The 14,674-nt window shown below is 66.4% G+C and overlaps 2 protein-coding genes across 8 annotated transcripts in view; one reads left to right on the top strand and one right to left on the bottom strand.

Annotated features, from left to right (window-relative positions):
* The first annotated feature begins 859 nt into the window (after positions 1-859).
* On the top strand, positions 860-10,442 carry LOC142018547 (uncharacterized). 3 transcript variants are annotated; one of them, XM_075004445.1, is made up of 7 exons: positions 860-1,015; positions 3,299-6,031; positions 7,173-7,349; positions 8,098-8,244; positions 8,804-8,923; positions 9,515-9,559; positions 10,234-10,442. In XM_075004445.1, the coding sequence occupies exons 1-7, from the start codon at positions 955-957 to the stop codon at positions 10,236-10,238; spliced, it is 3,288 nt and encodes a 1,095-aa protein (XP_074860546.1). In that variant the 5' UTR covers positions 860-954; the 3' UTR covers positions 10,239-10,442. The 3 variants fall into 3 exon arrangements, with proteins under 3 accessions (XP_074860546.1, XP_074860547.1, XP_074860548.1); XM_075004446.1 differs by lacking the exon at positions 860-1,015 and having other exon boundaries at positions 3,299-4,612; positions 5,297-6,031; XM_075004447.1 differs by lacking the exon at positions 860-1,015 and having other exon boundaries at positions 3,299-4,612; positions 5,354-6,031.
* A 2,861-nt stretch (positions 10,443-13,303) lies between these two features.
* The window catches only part of TNK2 (tyrosine kinase non receptor 2), a 46,073-nt gene continuing 44,702 nt past the window's right edge, over positions 13,304-14,674 (bottom strand). For all 5 annotated transcript variants that reach the window (XM_075004159.1, XM_075004157.1, XM_075004155.1 and 2 more), the window contains 3 exons: positions 14,453-14,548; positions 13,999-14,126; positions 13,304-13,442 (listed from right to left, as the gene is read on the bottom strand). In XM_075004159.1, the coding sequence (XP_074860260.1) occupies positions 13,436-13,442; positions 13,999-14,126; positions 14,453-14,548 (231 nt within the window). In that variant the 3' untranslated portion in view covers positions 13,304-13,435. The remainder of the gene's footprint in view (positions 13,443-13,998; positions 14,127-14,452; positions 14,549-14,674) is intronic.

Genomic DNA, 14,674 nt, shown 5'->3' on the forward strand with positions numbered 1-14,674 from the left:
GTGCACGTGTAGACGTAGCCAAGGTGAGAAAAGCTTGAAGGGAATACAAAGGGAATACAATATGTATCAAGCATGAAGCCAAGCAATAGGGGCTGCGGTCAGACACCCGGGGGTCCCGGCTTACCACCTGAGATGACTGCTGGAGTCATCTAAGACTGAAGGGGGGAGGATTGAGCCACAAATGAGAAAAGGGATTGGAGCCACTGTCGGGGAAGAAATAAGCTGTCCCATATTTCTCAGCGCACAGAGCTTTGCTGGCATGTTTTGTTCTGTGACTTACTTTGGTCTATTTATTGGCACCTGCAGCCGCTCCCAGCCTAATTTTTATAGCTAATGAACTCACTTCTGTCTATTACTAAACCCAGTGTAGCTAATTGTCATGGGGTGTGGGGGAAACGGCCGTGGCCCCCTCCTGTCATTGACGACGGGAGCGAAGAACTTACGCACTCTCTCTGGATAAGCTTGACACGTGGTGCGACGGGGCTATCTGGGGGTTCGGCCCCGCCGGGTCTGTGTCTTCCCAGAGCCGAGAGGCTCTCAGGGGCCGTGTTACTTTTGCGGGGGAGACCTGAGCATCTGGCGGGGGGAGGGGGTGCCCGGAAGCAGCTGTTTTCAACCCAGCAAGGAGCAGTGCTTTGAAGAGAGACACGGCTGCTATTAGGTCACAAGCTCCCGTGGGGACGACCCCTTGTGTGCTTCGCCAGGGGCCAGCGTCCAGGCACGTCCTGCTAGCGCTGGGCAGTGCCGCCTGGGAGAACGACTGGAATGTGTGTTCCCGGGGGCTGGCCTGGACCAGGCGGGGGGGAGCTGGGTGGGGAGGGGCACCTGGCATGATGCAACGTCTCCAGCCCCTATAAGCCTGGGCGTTCCATTCCAGCTGCGGGCAGGTGGCCAGCCAGCGGGAGGAGCCCTGCGGTACCCTTTCCCTCAGCCGTCAGAGCACCGCACCGAGCCATGGGGACACGGAGCCGGAGCCCACGGCCCGTCCTAGGGGGCTGGCTGTGGCTGCTGTACGGTAGGGGTGCGCGCACGGTGGCTCAGACAGGCGCGTGCCAGCGACTGTCCCCTCCCGGGAAGGGCTGTGGTTTTACATCCACTCTCCCCCCCCACCCCCACCCCACCGCCCTTCGCCAGAGGCCCAACGAGGCAGATGTGCCATCCTCAGCTGCCGGCTGGGGGAAACTGAGGCATGGCCAAGCACACAGGAATTAAGGCGGCGCCGTGTTTTGCAGGCGCTGGGCAGCCTCTGGCAGGGTTAAGCCCCCAAAGAGGGTGACAACCGGTTCGCCTTAAAGCCAGCGTTTGGTGCCAGGCGGGTGCCAGGTTTCCGGAGGCTCCGTGCATGCTTTGCTGTGTGCCAGGGACAGCTGGGGTGTTAGGCTGGGCTGGGAACATGCCATGGCCGTGGCCACCCAGCACCGCCACCTGATGAAGCCTGAGTTGGCAGCAGCAGAAATCAGCAGGGGTGGGGTGGGGGGGTTAAAAATGCCCCCAAACTATGCCTGTGATGCACGTCCCACCCCCACCTTGCAGGGTACAGGTGGTTACCCTGGGAACCCAGGTGTGCTGTGGTACTGGGCGGCAGGGTCAGGACTGAGCCGCTTGGCTTTTAATGGCTCTTTGCCTGATGTGGTCCTGCCTTTCTCCCCAGGAGCCTCCCTTGCAGGCCTCCCGTTATGGGCTGGCTCCCCTGGGACTGCCTGAGCCCAGCGTTGGCACTGACTGCTCAGAGGGGAGTCCATAGCCCACTGCAGGTCCCTAGAGATCCCCGGGCCCATGGCAGGTGCCTAGAGATTTGCCTGTAGTGGGTGTAGCACGGGAGGGTTCTCTGCCTGGTGTGTCCCATCTTGGCCCATTCAGGTGGCTGCTCACAGCTGGGAGACCCTTCCTGCATCCTGCCGGCTCTCCTGCCCACCCACATTTTCCACCTCCCTGACCTGGGGCCCCTCCCAGCCCCCACCCCAATCACCCCAGCTTTTGAGCCACCCTGTGCCCCCCTCTGCACTCTGCCTGGAGCAGGTGCCCTGGCGCGGGGGTAGAGGCAGGCCTGGGGGCTCCGCCAGACCTACAAGCAGGGGGGCACTCCTGCAAAGGAGTATCCAGCCCTGCCGCCAGCCACAGCCCCTTCAGGCTCAGCTCTTGCAGCAGGATGGGTCAGTGGAACAGCTGGGTAACACCCAGCCCAGCCCAGCCCACTGCTAATGCTCCAGGAGCGACTGGCTCCTCGCCCGCCCCTTGCAAGGCAGCTCCCGGCTAAGCCAGCTGGCCGAGAGCAGCGCCAAGCCCCCTGCCCACCCCCTCTGACAACGCCAAGCACCCATTTAAAACCAGGCTGGGACAAAGCGCCCCTGAGATGGAGTCACTGCCCCTTTTCAGCATGGGGTGGGGAAGGGTCTGTAGCCTGCCCACAAGCCCTCTGCGGGGGGGCGGGAGCTGCAGGTAGGTGCAGAGCTGGTGCAGCCGATGGGGGGCGGGGGCAAGGGGGCGCGACATCACAAGCTGCTCTGTGGCCATTGCCGGCTGGGACGTGGTTCCTGGGACTGTCCTGCTCAAGACACACCTGGATTGTCGGTGAGGCAGGGACTTGGAGAGTCCCCCAGCATAAGGCGGGGGGGCCAAGGGGGATGGGGCCACCTGAGTGTGCCACTTCGGGCCCCATCCCGTGAGTGAAGTTTATCCCCAGCTTTGGCTTGGGGGAAACGAGGCTGCCCAGGTGATCAGGCCCCTGTTCAGTTCCCTGTAAAGACATTGACCAACCAGCTCTCCTGTGCCACCAGAGCCAGCTCCCACTGTTCTGCTCTGGCAGGGAAACTGAGGCACCAGCCACCCGCGGTGGATGGCCGGTTTCCTCGCTGGCAGCGCCAGAGGCAGGAACTGAACCCCAGAGGTCAGGCAACCTGAGGAGGCTGCCAAAGTGGCTGCTTTGCTCAAAGCCAGGATCCCCCCAGCCCCCACCCGGCCGCCCAGGTGTCAGAGTGGCCATGCCAGGGGCTGGTTGCTCACAGAAGAAGGTGCCAGGCCAAGCTCATCTGTAATGACCCGGGGGGGGGGGCGGGGTTTGCACCAAAGCCTTCAAACAAAGGCACAAGTGTGACAGCAGCCCCTGGCCGAAGGAGAACCCCTCCTTGGTGGGGTCCTCCCCTGCCCTGGCTGCCTGGAGTCTAAGTTAATGGGCTCTGCTGCCTGCTCAGTGTCCCAGACACGGCTGCACAGAAAGGCTGGGAGGAATTTGCAAACCAGGCTGCACTGATGACCCTGCCTCGTTAGAGTGACTCCCCCTTTGCTTCCTTTCCGGCAGCCTGCGCAGGCCTGGGGCCCGGATCTGCCGCCCCCAAAAGGCAGCTCCCGCCGGCGGACTGGTCCACCCCTGGAGCCGGGTCTCCCTCAATGGCAGAGGGTGGTTGGCTCCCAGCTGCAGCAGCCACGGAGACAGCAGGCACCGGGGCAGCAGGCTCTGCCTCAGCCCTATCCGACGTGGCAGCAAGCACCCCAGGGGCCGTGCTTTCTGCAGAGAGCCCCGTTCCAAGCCGCCCAGCCGGTGCAGCCGGCGCCTCCTCACCGGCAGAGGTAGAGACGGCTACGTCGGTGCCAGCCCTGACTGTAAGTCCTGTCCCCGTGGTGGACGGGGAAACAGCAGCTCCCCCGATAGAGCCAGAAGCTGGAGCAGCCGAGGGCCTCCCAGAAGGAGCAGCCGTTTGGGCAAGCGCGACAAACCCTCCGGACAACGGGACGGGTGTCACGACGCCAGCCGCAGAAGCAGCAGCCGCGTTGGCTTGGTTCTACTCCAGGCCACCAGAGCCTCACCCAACCCGCTTCTCCCCATCCGGGCTGGAAGCAACAGGAGCCGGCCCTGGCATGTTCGCCAGCGTCACGACCACCTCGCCAGGGCCTGCAGCTACCCCAGGGCACTCGGCATCCTCCACCGTGTCCACAGGCGGCTCTCGTTCTCCAGCCTTTGGAGGGACCGAGCCAACTTCTGCAGCGTTGCTGTCTCCAGCTGCAGCTGCCCGCACCCCTCCCACCGAGGGCCCTGGTTCTGAGACCGACAGGCCAGGGCACAAGGGATCTCGTGCGCCCGATTCCCCTGGAGAGAGCCGCACAGGAGGGACACCTGCCTTGGCAGGTGGAATGTCCCCACCTGCCTTTGTTGCTTGGGGGGAAGAGGTGGGTTCCCCAGGGCCTGCAGAGACCAAGGGAGAGGGACTCGCTCCCAGGACATCCACTGGCATTACAGGCTCCGATCGCACGGCTCCGGCAAGCCAGGGGGTCATTGCCCCTACGGGTGTGTCAGGGTCAACCGCAAACGAGGAGCCCCCAGGGTCTGCGGTGGAGCCAAGCAGCCGGACACATCCCTGGCGCACAGACGCAGAACGGAGTCCGGCTGCCACAGAGGCCCCAGCCGCAGGACATACAGGGCCTTGGTCCAGGGCTAACAGTTCCCCGGAACCTGGCCCCGAGATGGCCACACCAGCGTGGCCAGGAGACCCGCTCCCCTCACCCAGGACCTCCGGCTTAGAGACGGAGAATGCAGGATTCTCCTTGGCTGGGTCCTCTGCTGGTTCTCCTCAGCCCCCCTCTGCAGGGACTGCAGCACCCACTGCTCCCAGGGCAGGTATGGACGGAGCAGCCCTGGCCCCGCCGGCCGCAGGCCCAGCAGGAGCGCACCTCTCTGGAGGTTTTGTGGGCGGGTACGTGGCTCCCTCCTTGGCAGAGCTAGAGAGGGAGGCGGCCACAGCCCCCCCTGCTGACACCCAGCAGGGAGCAGGCCCCTCTCCCCGGGGTGCAGAGCTGAGCCCGGCGGCCATGGCTGAGCTGCCCACGGGAGACCCCGGAGTGATGGCTAGAGCGTCACCTCAGCCCTCCTGGGCCCAGGAGACAGGCCTTCCGCCTACCCTCTCCAGAAAGGGTGGGGAGGCGGCTGGGCCACTCGCCACGGCACATGGAGAAACCCCCCATCCCAGCCCCAATGTCCCAAGCGCAGCGAGTCCCTCACGCCCCGTCCCAGAGCCGAGTCCCGGAACCGCAGTAGCTCTGCCTGCCGGAGAAGCAGCCGCTTTGGCCAGGGCTGTGGCAGCCCCTCAAGTGCCCCTCAGCGAGGGGACTGTGGCGGGAAGAGGGGCTCCTTCAGGCGGGACCTCCCCGTCTGCCTTTGCAGCTGCCAGTGTGGCCCCGGCTGAGCTGGGCAATGCCGGCCAGGCCACAAGTCACTTGCCCGGTGCTCTGGGCTCTCCCCGGCCAGCTCCTGCGAGAGAGGCGGCTGTGGCCAAAGAGGGAACGTTCACGTCTGTCTTCGCAGGGTCAGGGGACCCAGCCTCTCTCCCCTCCATCTCTGACTCTGCCCCTCCATCTTCAGTGGGCGACAGCCTGCTCCCCACGCCTGCCGCCGCAGCAGGGCGAGGGGACGCGGCTGGTTCCACACCCACCGCCCACAAGGAAACGGCAACATCGCCTGCCAACACCATGCCTGAAACAAGACCCTCGCCCGCCCCGGCCAAGGCAAGTCCAGCCGGCCGGGCAGAGCTGTCCCCGGGAGAAAGAGGAGCCGTGGCCGGTGCTCGGACCACCCTGTATTCATCCCCAGGGGCTGTGGAAGCAACAGGCCTACACGCCCCAGCAGGAGACACATCCCCAGCTGCCATGGCCTCTCCCTGGGAAACCACTGCTGGGCCCTCTGCGGCACAGACTGAGCAGCTGGGATCTCCGACGACCTCCTTTTTGGGGTCCCCATCGCCATCGCCACAGACAGTGTCCAGGCCAGCTGGGACGGTGAACGCCGCAGCCTTCCCTGCCAGCAACTCAGCTGTCCCCAGAGCATCAAGAGGACCACTAACTACACCTGGCGTGGCCTCCTCTTCTGCTCCCTCTGTCCTGGGCTCCAGCTCCCCTTCCCTCCACTGGGAGAAGGGCCTAACGCCACCACAGCAGGGAGCTAACGTGGGTTCAGCTGATGCATCACACAAGTCTCCTGCCACAACTTCGGGGCCCTCCGGTGGATGGGCAGAGACCCCGGCTCCCCTCGCTGGACTAACAGGTATGTCCCAAGTGGTAGCGAGTGTCCTGAGATGGGACTGTGGCTGACACAGTCCTTTCTGGGGACTGCCACCATCCCACGGTGCTCAGCTCAGTCCCACCGGCTCTGTGAGCTGGGCTGGGGTCCCCCAGGCTCTGATTTGGGGCATGCTGCGGGGCCTGTTTGCTGGGACGAGGAGGGCAGGTGTCATGGTGGCCTGGTGGAAGCCATGTTGGTTTTACGGAGGCCTGTTATGAAGGGTTGCTCCGGGCAGTCTGCGAACGCCTTGGTTTCGAAACGAACGTGATGATCTCAGCCCTTGCAACGGGAACCTCGTGACATGTCGCTAGTCTGTGGTGTGTTGGCCCAGCCCCACCACACAATGACCAAGGGCCCACCAGGACTTTGTTGGCCAGCGCAGGCCTGGGAGAAGAGCTGATCTCTGACTTTGCAACCCAGCCTGTCCCATCTGCAGCTGGCAGCGGGAACAGAGCGTAGCAGAGGCCAGTCAGGCGCTCCACTCTCTGGCCACATGTCAGGCAGTCCAACAGTTAACGTGGACCATTTGTGGCTGTCATGAGTGGCAGAGGTGGTTAAAAATCCCACCTGTGAAATAAACGTCCAGGTGAGCCGTGCCTGATTCCTGCTCCCAGCAGACCTCTCTCCCGAAATACCGCTCTGGTTGTGTCAACGGCCCTTCGGTCCCATACCGGAGCTGGGGCTGAGCAGGGAGAACAATTTATTCCTCCCATGCATGGGAAACATTAGCAGGAACATGGAGCTGTGCCTCTTCTTGGGATGGGTGAGATTAATGGGTCTGGGGCCAACAACCTGGGGTGGGGGCTGGGTTTGACTCCATGGGGGGGCGGGGCCTGGGGAGAATGGGTGGAGCTAGAGCTTGCCTGCCCCAGCTGGCCGTTCACCCACCACCCATGGCAGCCGGCCCGTGCGCGCGGGGCACATCTCAGACACGCTGAGCGAGCCTCGGATGCCGCCTTTCAGCCTGAGCGTGAGTCGGTGGAGCACAGCTCTGCGGTTCCCATTTCATTTCACAAACTGGCACCAGCCGGTCGCCCTAGTGCTTGGCCTGCTCACCTGCCTCTGTCCGCGCCGGCGCCCCACCTTGGCAGACAGCCCAACCCGGTGCTTGTTTCGGCCCTAGGGCTGCGCGAGCTGTGGCTGTACAGCCTGGCTAGTCACGAGCGTGTGAAGTACCCAGCGAGGTGCCTGGCCTGGCTCCGCATGCAGCACGAGCCAGCGCGCTGGAACAAGGACTGGCCCGCGTGCCCCTGTTCCCTGGCCTCCGGAGCACTGGATCCACGCTTCCGACAGAGCAGAGGTGAGGCGTGCTGATGGGGCCAGGCTGGCGGGGCCGTTAGATCCAGCCCTCGCCTCTCCCTGGGGCTCTGGGCTCGCTTCTCCAGAATGGCGCTGAGCCAACGGCTTAGCCACGGTCCCCTTCATCCGCACAATGCCCCTGGGGCGGGCGGGCAAGCGTTGCTCGGTGGCGCTGTCCACAGCGGGGAGACTGAGGTGCTGCAGGGTCCATGACCCTGCTGCCCATGGTGCTCGGAGACACGTCAAAGCCAGGCCCTGCCAGCCTGGTGCCCAGCCCCTCATGGGTCCCTTGGCACGGGAATTGCCCCAGTGCTCAGCTGCCTGCATTGCACCTGGCGCCAACCTCAGCTGCCCTCTGGGTTTTACCCATTATTGTGGGCTGGGGACTCCCACCCCCAGCTGCCTTTGCTGCTGGCGTGTGGGCAGATGTGGGAACAGGGGACCCAGGGGCTTTTCGGGGTCCCCAGGGCCTGCGGCAGCTCCATGCACAATGCCCACTGATGGGGTGCGTGTCTGAGGCCGCAGCCCCCCATGAGCAAGGAGCCCCATTGCATGGCGGGCAGGCAGGCCCGGAGGAGCTGTGTGAGAACTGGCTCTCGAGACACCTGAGCCAAAGCCCTCGGAAATCGGGGGTGGGGGACATTTCCCGGCCTTCGCTGGCCTTTGCAGCAGGCTGCAGCTGGGGCCTTCGGCACTGCCTGGCTCCAGGACCCGTCCGTGCCCTGAAATGGAACGGTGGCTCCATGCAGGTCCGGCGGGCGTGACCGTTCTGTACGCAGCCTCCCCGAAGCAGCACGGCACTGGGGTGCGCTGCCTCTACAACAGTCGGGAGGAGCTTGTCAAAGGGTGGCAGGACAGAGCCTGGAAGGCCTCCGGCCAGCGGTCCCCATCCCACGGTAAGGACGGCCCAGGGGGTTTGGCAGCTTCCCCTGCCCACCGTATGACGGGCCAGTGCCCTGGGGCCTGTGCCAGGGAAAGGAGGCGCTTTCCTGGCGTCCGGAGCCATGAGCCCAGGTGACGCCTGGCCGGTGTGAGTCCCACCCTGCGAATGGCTGGTGGCCCCAAGCGGTTAGTGACCCTTTGGGAAAAGCCTGGGTCTGCCGTGGCCGCCCTGCTCGCGCCCTGCCAGTTAGCCTCACGCAGCCGCAGCTCTGGATCCATGGGCTCACACTGTCACCCAGCGAGGGCTCAGCCTGGGCCGGCAAAATGCCCCTCTAGTGCCAAGGGGGCAGGAGTTCCCCTCCCCAGCCAAGCACACACCCCCCTGCCCCTTGCAAGGTTCGTGAGTTGTTTCACCCCCACTGCACTTCACTTTCGCCCTGGCCCTGGGGGGAGCCGGCCATGGGCCTGTCAGCCGCCCCGAGAGCGCTGGGGGGTTCAGGGCACCCAGGGCTGGCAGTCGGCTGGGTTGTACCCGTTCTGTCTGTAACACAGCGCTGTACCTGCCATCCCCAGACCCTGCGCTGGCGCTGTACGCCTGGTGCTGTGGGCAGCCGGGCAGCCCCCAGCTCTGTGCTCGGTACAGCCCGAAGAGACCCGAGATCAGCTGCGCTGGCTCCCGGCTGCCAAAGCCAGGTGAGCGTGGGGCACTGAGGAGCTGGGCCGAACCTGCGCGTTACCGGTCTGGGCGGGCTGATTGTCAGGGCCCCATTTGCCAAGTAACAGCCCCAGACACCAGGCTGGGGCACGTTCTGCCGCCATCAGGTTGCTAGTTTCACCACTTTAAGCTAGGGGCCACTGCATGCCTGGCCTTGCAGCCCCCCACCAGGGACTGTTGGCCTCTGGAGCTGGGCGGCCCCCATGGATCTTAGGGGCCATAGGGCCCTGCTTGTGCCTGGGTCTTTGGGCAGACATGGGCCAGGGCAGCGGTGGGGGGCGAAGGGGCTCTGACCAGCCCTGGACCTCGGCTCTGCATCGTGCCTGTCCGTGCTCAGTGCTTCTGGCCGCGGTGGGGCTGGGGAGGCTAGACTGGGGTGGGGGGTCACTGATGGGCGCCGGCACTGCCTGTCTTGGCACCGGCTCTGCTTTTGCCTGCATGGAGCATCACTCGTCCAGGCTGCGGGCTCCCTCGTCGGCAGTGCCAAGTGGCGGCTGCTAGTGCTGGGGTGGGGGTAATGCACTGGGCTGTCGCCTCACTTCGCTGTTGCTCTTGCTTGGCACCACCAGGGCCGTCCTCCGCGGAGGCAGAGAGCGACTCGGAGGAAGGAAGAGGTGAGCCGGCACTGGGCCAGGCCGGGCTTCGTGCTCCTGCTGCTGCTTTGGGCCTGTGCCCTGGGCCCCCAGCTCGCCAGCCGGCACAGCAGCTTGCAGGGCTGGGCGCCGCGGGCAGAGCTGGGGGAGCTGGAGCACAGGGTGTGCTAGTGCAAGTGTGTGTGTGTGAGAGCGAGCGAGCGCATGAGCACTTTGTGTGGCTTGTAGCTGTGCTGCCCCCTTTGGGGTTCCCTTCTAGCCTCGGTTCCTGGCAGCTCTGCCAGCCCTGGGCTCTGCCAGTTGTGGCCTGGGGCGAAGGCCCTGAACTCCAGTAGGTGGGAGGTGCTACCTGGGCGGCTCCAGGACCAGTTCATTCGGGCCCTGTGTTCTCCACGGGCAGGGAGCCAGAACCAACCGCTCTGCTGGTATTGTGTGACCCCCATTCCCCCCCCCCCCCCCGGGACACGTGTCACTGGTCACACACACATGGGCCACGGCTGCCTCTACAGCGTGGAACCTGGCCAGGCTGTGCCTGGCACGAGCCGGCCCAAGCTTAGCCCACGTGGGCTGTTCTGCAAGCCTCGGGCAACCAGCCCCCCCATGCCCGGCTCCGGGGCAGGCCTTGCTGTGAATGATGCCCAGCCCGGGCTGCTGCTTCGTCAGCAGACCCCTGAGGCTGTGTTTGTGCATTACAGACTGAGGCGCCAGCTACTCCTGGGCCGGCCTCGCCCCTCCAGGTCCTGCGCTGCTCAATGGCAGCAGGGAAGCAACTCCAGGACCCCCTCGTGGGCAGCAGAATGGAGCGGGTGGTCCTGATTCACACGGCTGGGGGGCTGCCATGCCGCGGGGCTTCGCAAGAGGGGCAAAAACCACGTCCTGGGAGCAAATAAAGGCTTGGAAGAGACTGGGCATGGTGGTGCATGCGCCTGCAGGGGGTCGAGGCACAGCCGGGCCGACCCGGCAGCTGTGGGGCACTTACCATTTAAACCCCAGAGCAGGCGACCAGCCAGGCCTGTCCTGTGACTGGGGAACACGCTGCACGGAGCTGGGCACAGAGCCGGGTTCTCTCCCAGGCCCGCAGCCCCTGCGCCCACTGCTTGGACAGGGGCTCTGCCCTCGTACCTGTAGTTTTGGCCCAACCCCATGGCTCAAGAAGCCGGGGGCCGGCTCAGAAAAGAGGCTGGGGTGGAAGTTCCTCTATCCATCCGGGGAAGGGCACGACGGGCTCTGCCAGGCGAGACTCCACCAAGCCGCCCGTGTCCTGGCTGCGGCTGGGGCCGAGGGCAGAAGCTGTGGGCCCACGCTGGGGGCAGTTTCTGCTGGCTGCCTGGTGAGGCCCTGATCCTCTATCCCAGCCGTGCCCACTCCTGCCAATCCCCACAGACACCCGCGCCCTGCGCCAACTAGCAGCAGAGCAGCCGGTGGCAGTGCAGAGCGGCCTGGCCTGGCGGTGATGGGCCCTGGCACACACAACCCTCGCCCCGGAGACAAGGCGGCCGAGCTCAGGACGTGCTGCCCCGTGGGTGGCTTCAGCAGCAGCGTTCGAGCCCCTTCCTAAGGCTGGAGCACCGGCCACTGGAGTTAGTGGTTGGCAGCTGCCTGAGGCCACCCATGGCCTGGGCTTCTCCGCTGGCTGGATCCACCCCCCACACCCACAGCCGGGCCAAGGCCCTGCCCCAGCCCTGCACTGCCCGCCTGCTCCCAATGGCAGAGGTTGGGGCTGATGGGTTGGTGCCTGGTGGGTTCCAGGTCATGGGCAGCTGAGAACGAATTCAGGCTCTGGCTGTGCTCAGGGTGGCCGCGTCCCTCAGCAGGAACCAGCCCCATGGCCCCTGCCCTGCTGGGGGTTGGGCCAGGCCGGCGCTGGCTGGCTCGTGGTCGTGCAGCGCCCAGGCCAACGAGCCCTGAGCTCAGCTGGCACCGCTGGACACGACCGGCGCTTGACACCGGCGGCTCAGACCGCCCGGCAGCGCAGCAAGAGGGCGGCTGGCTGGGAGGCCCATGGGCAGTAACAGCCCAGCCCTGGCCAAGCAGCAACCGGGCCGCCCGCCCTCGCGGCCCAGCTAAGCTCTGGCCCAGTGGGGTGAGGGCTCAGGACGCCCTGCAGTGGGGTGCCCCAGGCCCAGCCTGGCGCCATTCAGACCCAGCCGCGGCTCCCCACAAGCCACACCATGACTCCCAACTCCCCGCAGGGCCCCGGCAGAGGGAGCACCCACCCCGGGCTCTGTAACGCGGAAGGCACCGCATGACGCGGGTGGGAGCCAGGCACCCCCATCCGCAGCCATGAGCCAGGTGTGGCCGAGGCTGGTGCTGCTGGCACACAGCCAACTGGGGGGGGGGAACCCCGCTGGTCCCCTGCAGAGGCCTGGGGAGTGTAGAAGGCCCAGCCCCCCTGGGGCCGGGGGGCACTCACTCCCACTGGGGCGGAGGCACAGGCAGAAGTGGGGAGACCGCAGGCAGGAGGGGTGAGGGGGTTCCCCCCCCGCTCTGGCCTGGGGCCCTTAACCCACTACTGCTGCCCTGAGCCAGCACATGGCCCCGAGCTCTGCCCAGGGGCGGTGCCAAGCCAGCCTGCGGTGAACACTGACGCGCACCAACCCCACCCTGTCCAACCCGCCAGGCGTCCTAGGGCGGCCGAGGGGCACAGGCCCTATGGCCTCCCGTTCCCTGACAACTGCGGCCCATAACACGCTTCACAGACGCGTGCTGGGCCCCACCACTGGCCTCACTCCAGGAAGGGGGAGAGGAAACTGAGGCACACGGAGGGGCCAGGATGTGCCCGAGGTCAGGGACAGGCTGGGGAACGGAACTGGGTGTCTGGGGCCCTGGAGTGGGTGCAACCAGCTCAAGGGCCTTAATGGGGCAGCCCCAGGCACAGGTGGGAGCCGCTCAGCTGGAGCCCTGCAACGCAAGCCACAGACGGGCTGGGACACCCCACCAGCCACCCCCACACTGCGGCCGTGCATGTGGAGCCGGGGGACCGCCAGGGCAGAGCCCCCCCTGCAGGGAACAGTGGACGGCTGCCATAATGGGCTCAGGCGCAGACCTGTGCCCTCTCCCCCGCCTGGGGCACTGCCCCCAATGGTGCCCATCAACATTGCCCCAGCCATGCGCCACCGGTGCCCATCTTCCTCCGCCTGGGGGCGCTGCCCCCCATGGGGCCCAGGAACACAGCCCAGCCCTCTGCCCCCGGTGCCCATGGGGGGCTGCCCCCCCGCTCTTCCTTCCAGCCATGCCCCTAGCCACTGCCCCGCCCCTCCAGCCCCTCTCCCCTTCTTGGGCAGTGCCCCTGGGCTCTGCCCCTCCCTGTGCCCTTGGGCACTGCCCCATGTCAGGTGTGATGCAGGGGGAACTGGGCTGTGCCAGGCCCTGCTGTGAGCTGTGCCCCGGGCGCCAGGAGGGGCTCGCTCAGCAGCACGCGGAGGGCAGAGACGGGCACAGGCTGGGTAGATGCTGGACGACGGGCTGCAGGGGATGCCTGCGCCCTCCTCTTCCCAGCCCTTCCCCACTCCAGATGCCTGCCAGGCCCTGCGCCCCGCGCTGCAGCTCTCGGCAACACGGGGGCAGCAGACACGACTCCGACCCTCCGGCACCTGGCCCTGTGCAGCACGGCTGGCGGGAGAGGCGGGTCCCTGGAGGGCGCCCTGCGGCGAGAACGGGGAAGGGACAGCGCTGGGCTGGGACAAGCGGGCGCCCCGGCACCGGAGCCCCCGCGTGGGCTGAGCGCCGGACGCAGGCAGGGGAGCACACACAGGCGCCTCCAGCTCCGCTCCCATAGAATGTTTCTCTATATATTAAAATTGCGTCTCTCTTTACAAAACACTGCCAGGGGGGCGCCCCGCGTGGCCAGCCTGACCCCGCAGCTGGGCCCGCTCCCGCCGCTTCGCCTTCCCGCCGTCACCGCCTGCGGGAGCAAAGGGAGAGGTCAGCGGGGGCCCGATCCTGAGGCAGCAGGCCCGCCGGGTGCCAAGGGATCGGGCCCTCTGCAACTGGCTCGGGCGGCTGCCCGGCTAGTCCTTCCCTGGGAGCTGCGACTGCCCCACCCCCTGGGCCTCTGGGGCAGCCGCTCTGCTAGCCGCTGGAGCAGGGTCTGCACAGCTCCTAGGGAAAGGCTCCTGCAGGCTGCTGGGGCAGAGCCTGGCGTGAGCCCCTGCTCCTCCCCTGGCCTTGCGCCCACAGGGCCAGCCAGCCCTGCCCTACCCCCCATCCATCCCCGCAGGGCCGCGCCTGGCCAGGGTTGGGCGTCAGGCTCCGGGGCCCACTCAGCTCATGGCTGCCAGGCCAGGGCTGACTCCACATGGGGCGTCTGCACCCGGGCGGGGGCTGGCCCTGCCAGATGATGGCTGTGGGCTCCTGCAGAGGTCCCCAGGCAGCCCCGTGATGGGGGGTGGCAGCTCTTGTGGGGCCCAGAGGTCAGGCCCAAGGGGGGATACCCAAGACCGGCGCCGAGGGGGGCGTACTTCTGCCTGGCTGTGCTGGAGGAGTCCAACAGGTGGCAGCTGGCCTGCTCCAGGTTCCAGTCAAACATCTCCAGCACCTTGTGGCACTCCAGCCTGGTCTTCAGCCCCAGGCAGAAGAGCTGCTCCACCTGCAGGCCACAGCAGCTCAGTGAGTCGGGGGCCCAGGCTGGCTCCCACCATCCCCCGGGAGGTTCTGAGGGGCAGACAGGGCTGGGGGGCCTGGGCTGATGGTACCTGGGTCGGGTGGGAGGGGCGAGTCCTCAGCTCTGCTCCAGGGCCCACTGGTACCACGTGCCCACACAGGTGGCACTCCAGGCTCAGGCAGTCCCAGCAGCCAGGACGCCGGTTCTGGTGCCCACCCCACACCCACAGCCTGGCTCGGCTGTGCCAGCCCCTGGCAGAGGATACTGGAGTGCTGCGGGGTGGGGAGGGAACCTGGTGCTGTGGCCACTACCTTAAGGTACTGGATGGCCCGCTGGACGCTCCAGCTGTGGTTCTGCAGGGCCGCCTGGCACTCCTCCGTGGTCACGCCGTGCACCGTCTCCTGCACCTGTGGCAGAGCCCTGCCATGAGTGCTGGGCCTGGCTGCCTGGCACTGCCGGGGGGCTGGGGGAGCAGCGGGGGGTGGGGTTCACAGCCCACTGAGCTGTGGACAGCTGGGAGCTCTGCAGCATGC

This window comes from Carettochelys insculpta, chromosome 10, assembly GCF_033958435.1.
Source record: "Carettochelys insculpta isolate YL-2023 chromosome 10, ASM3395843v1, whole genome shotgun sequence".
NCBI classification, from domain to species: Eukaryota; Metazoa; Chordata; order Testudines; family Carettochelyidae; genus Carettochelys; species Carettochelys insculpta.

Bases quoted from the DNA above. Each gene is read 5' to 3' on its own strand.
- LOC142018547 (XM_075004445.1), top strand. From the start codon at position 955: ATGGGGACACGGAGCCGGAGCCCACGGCCCGTCCTAGGGGGCTGGCTG. The intron at 1,016-3,298 runs GTAGGGGTGCGC...CCTTTCCGGCAG, and splicing joins CTGGCTGTGGCTGCTGTACG to CCTGCGCAGGCCTGGGGCCC. The intron at 7,350-8,097 runs GTGAGGCGTGCT...GGCTCCATGCAG, and splicing joins ACGCTTCCGACAGAGCAGAG to GTCCGGCGGGCGTGACCGTT.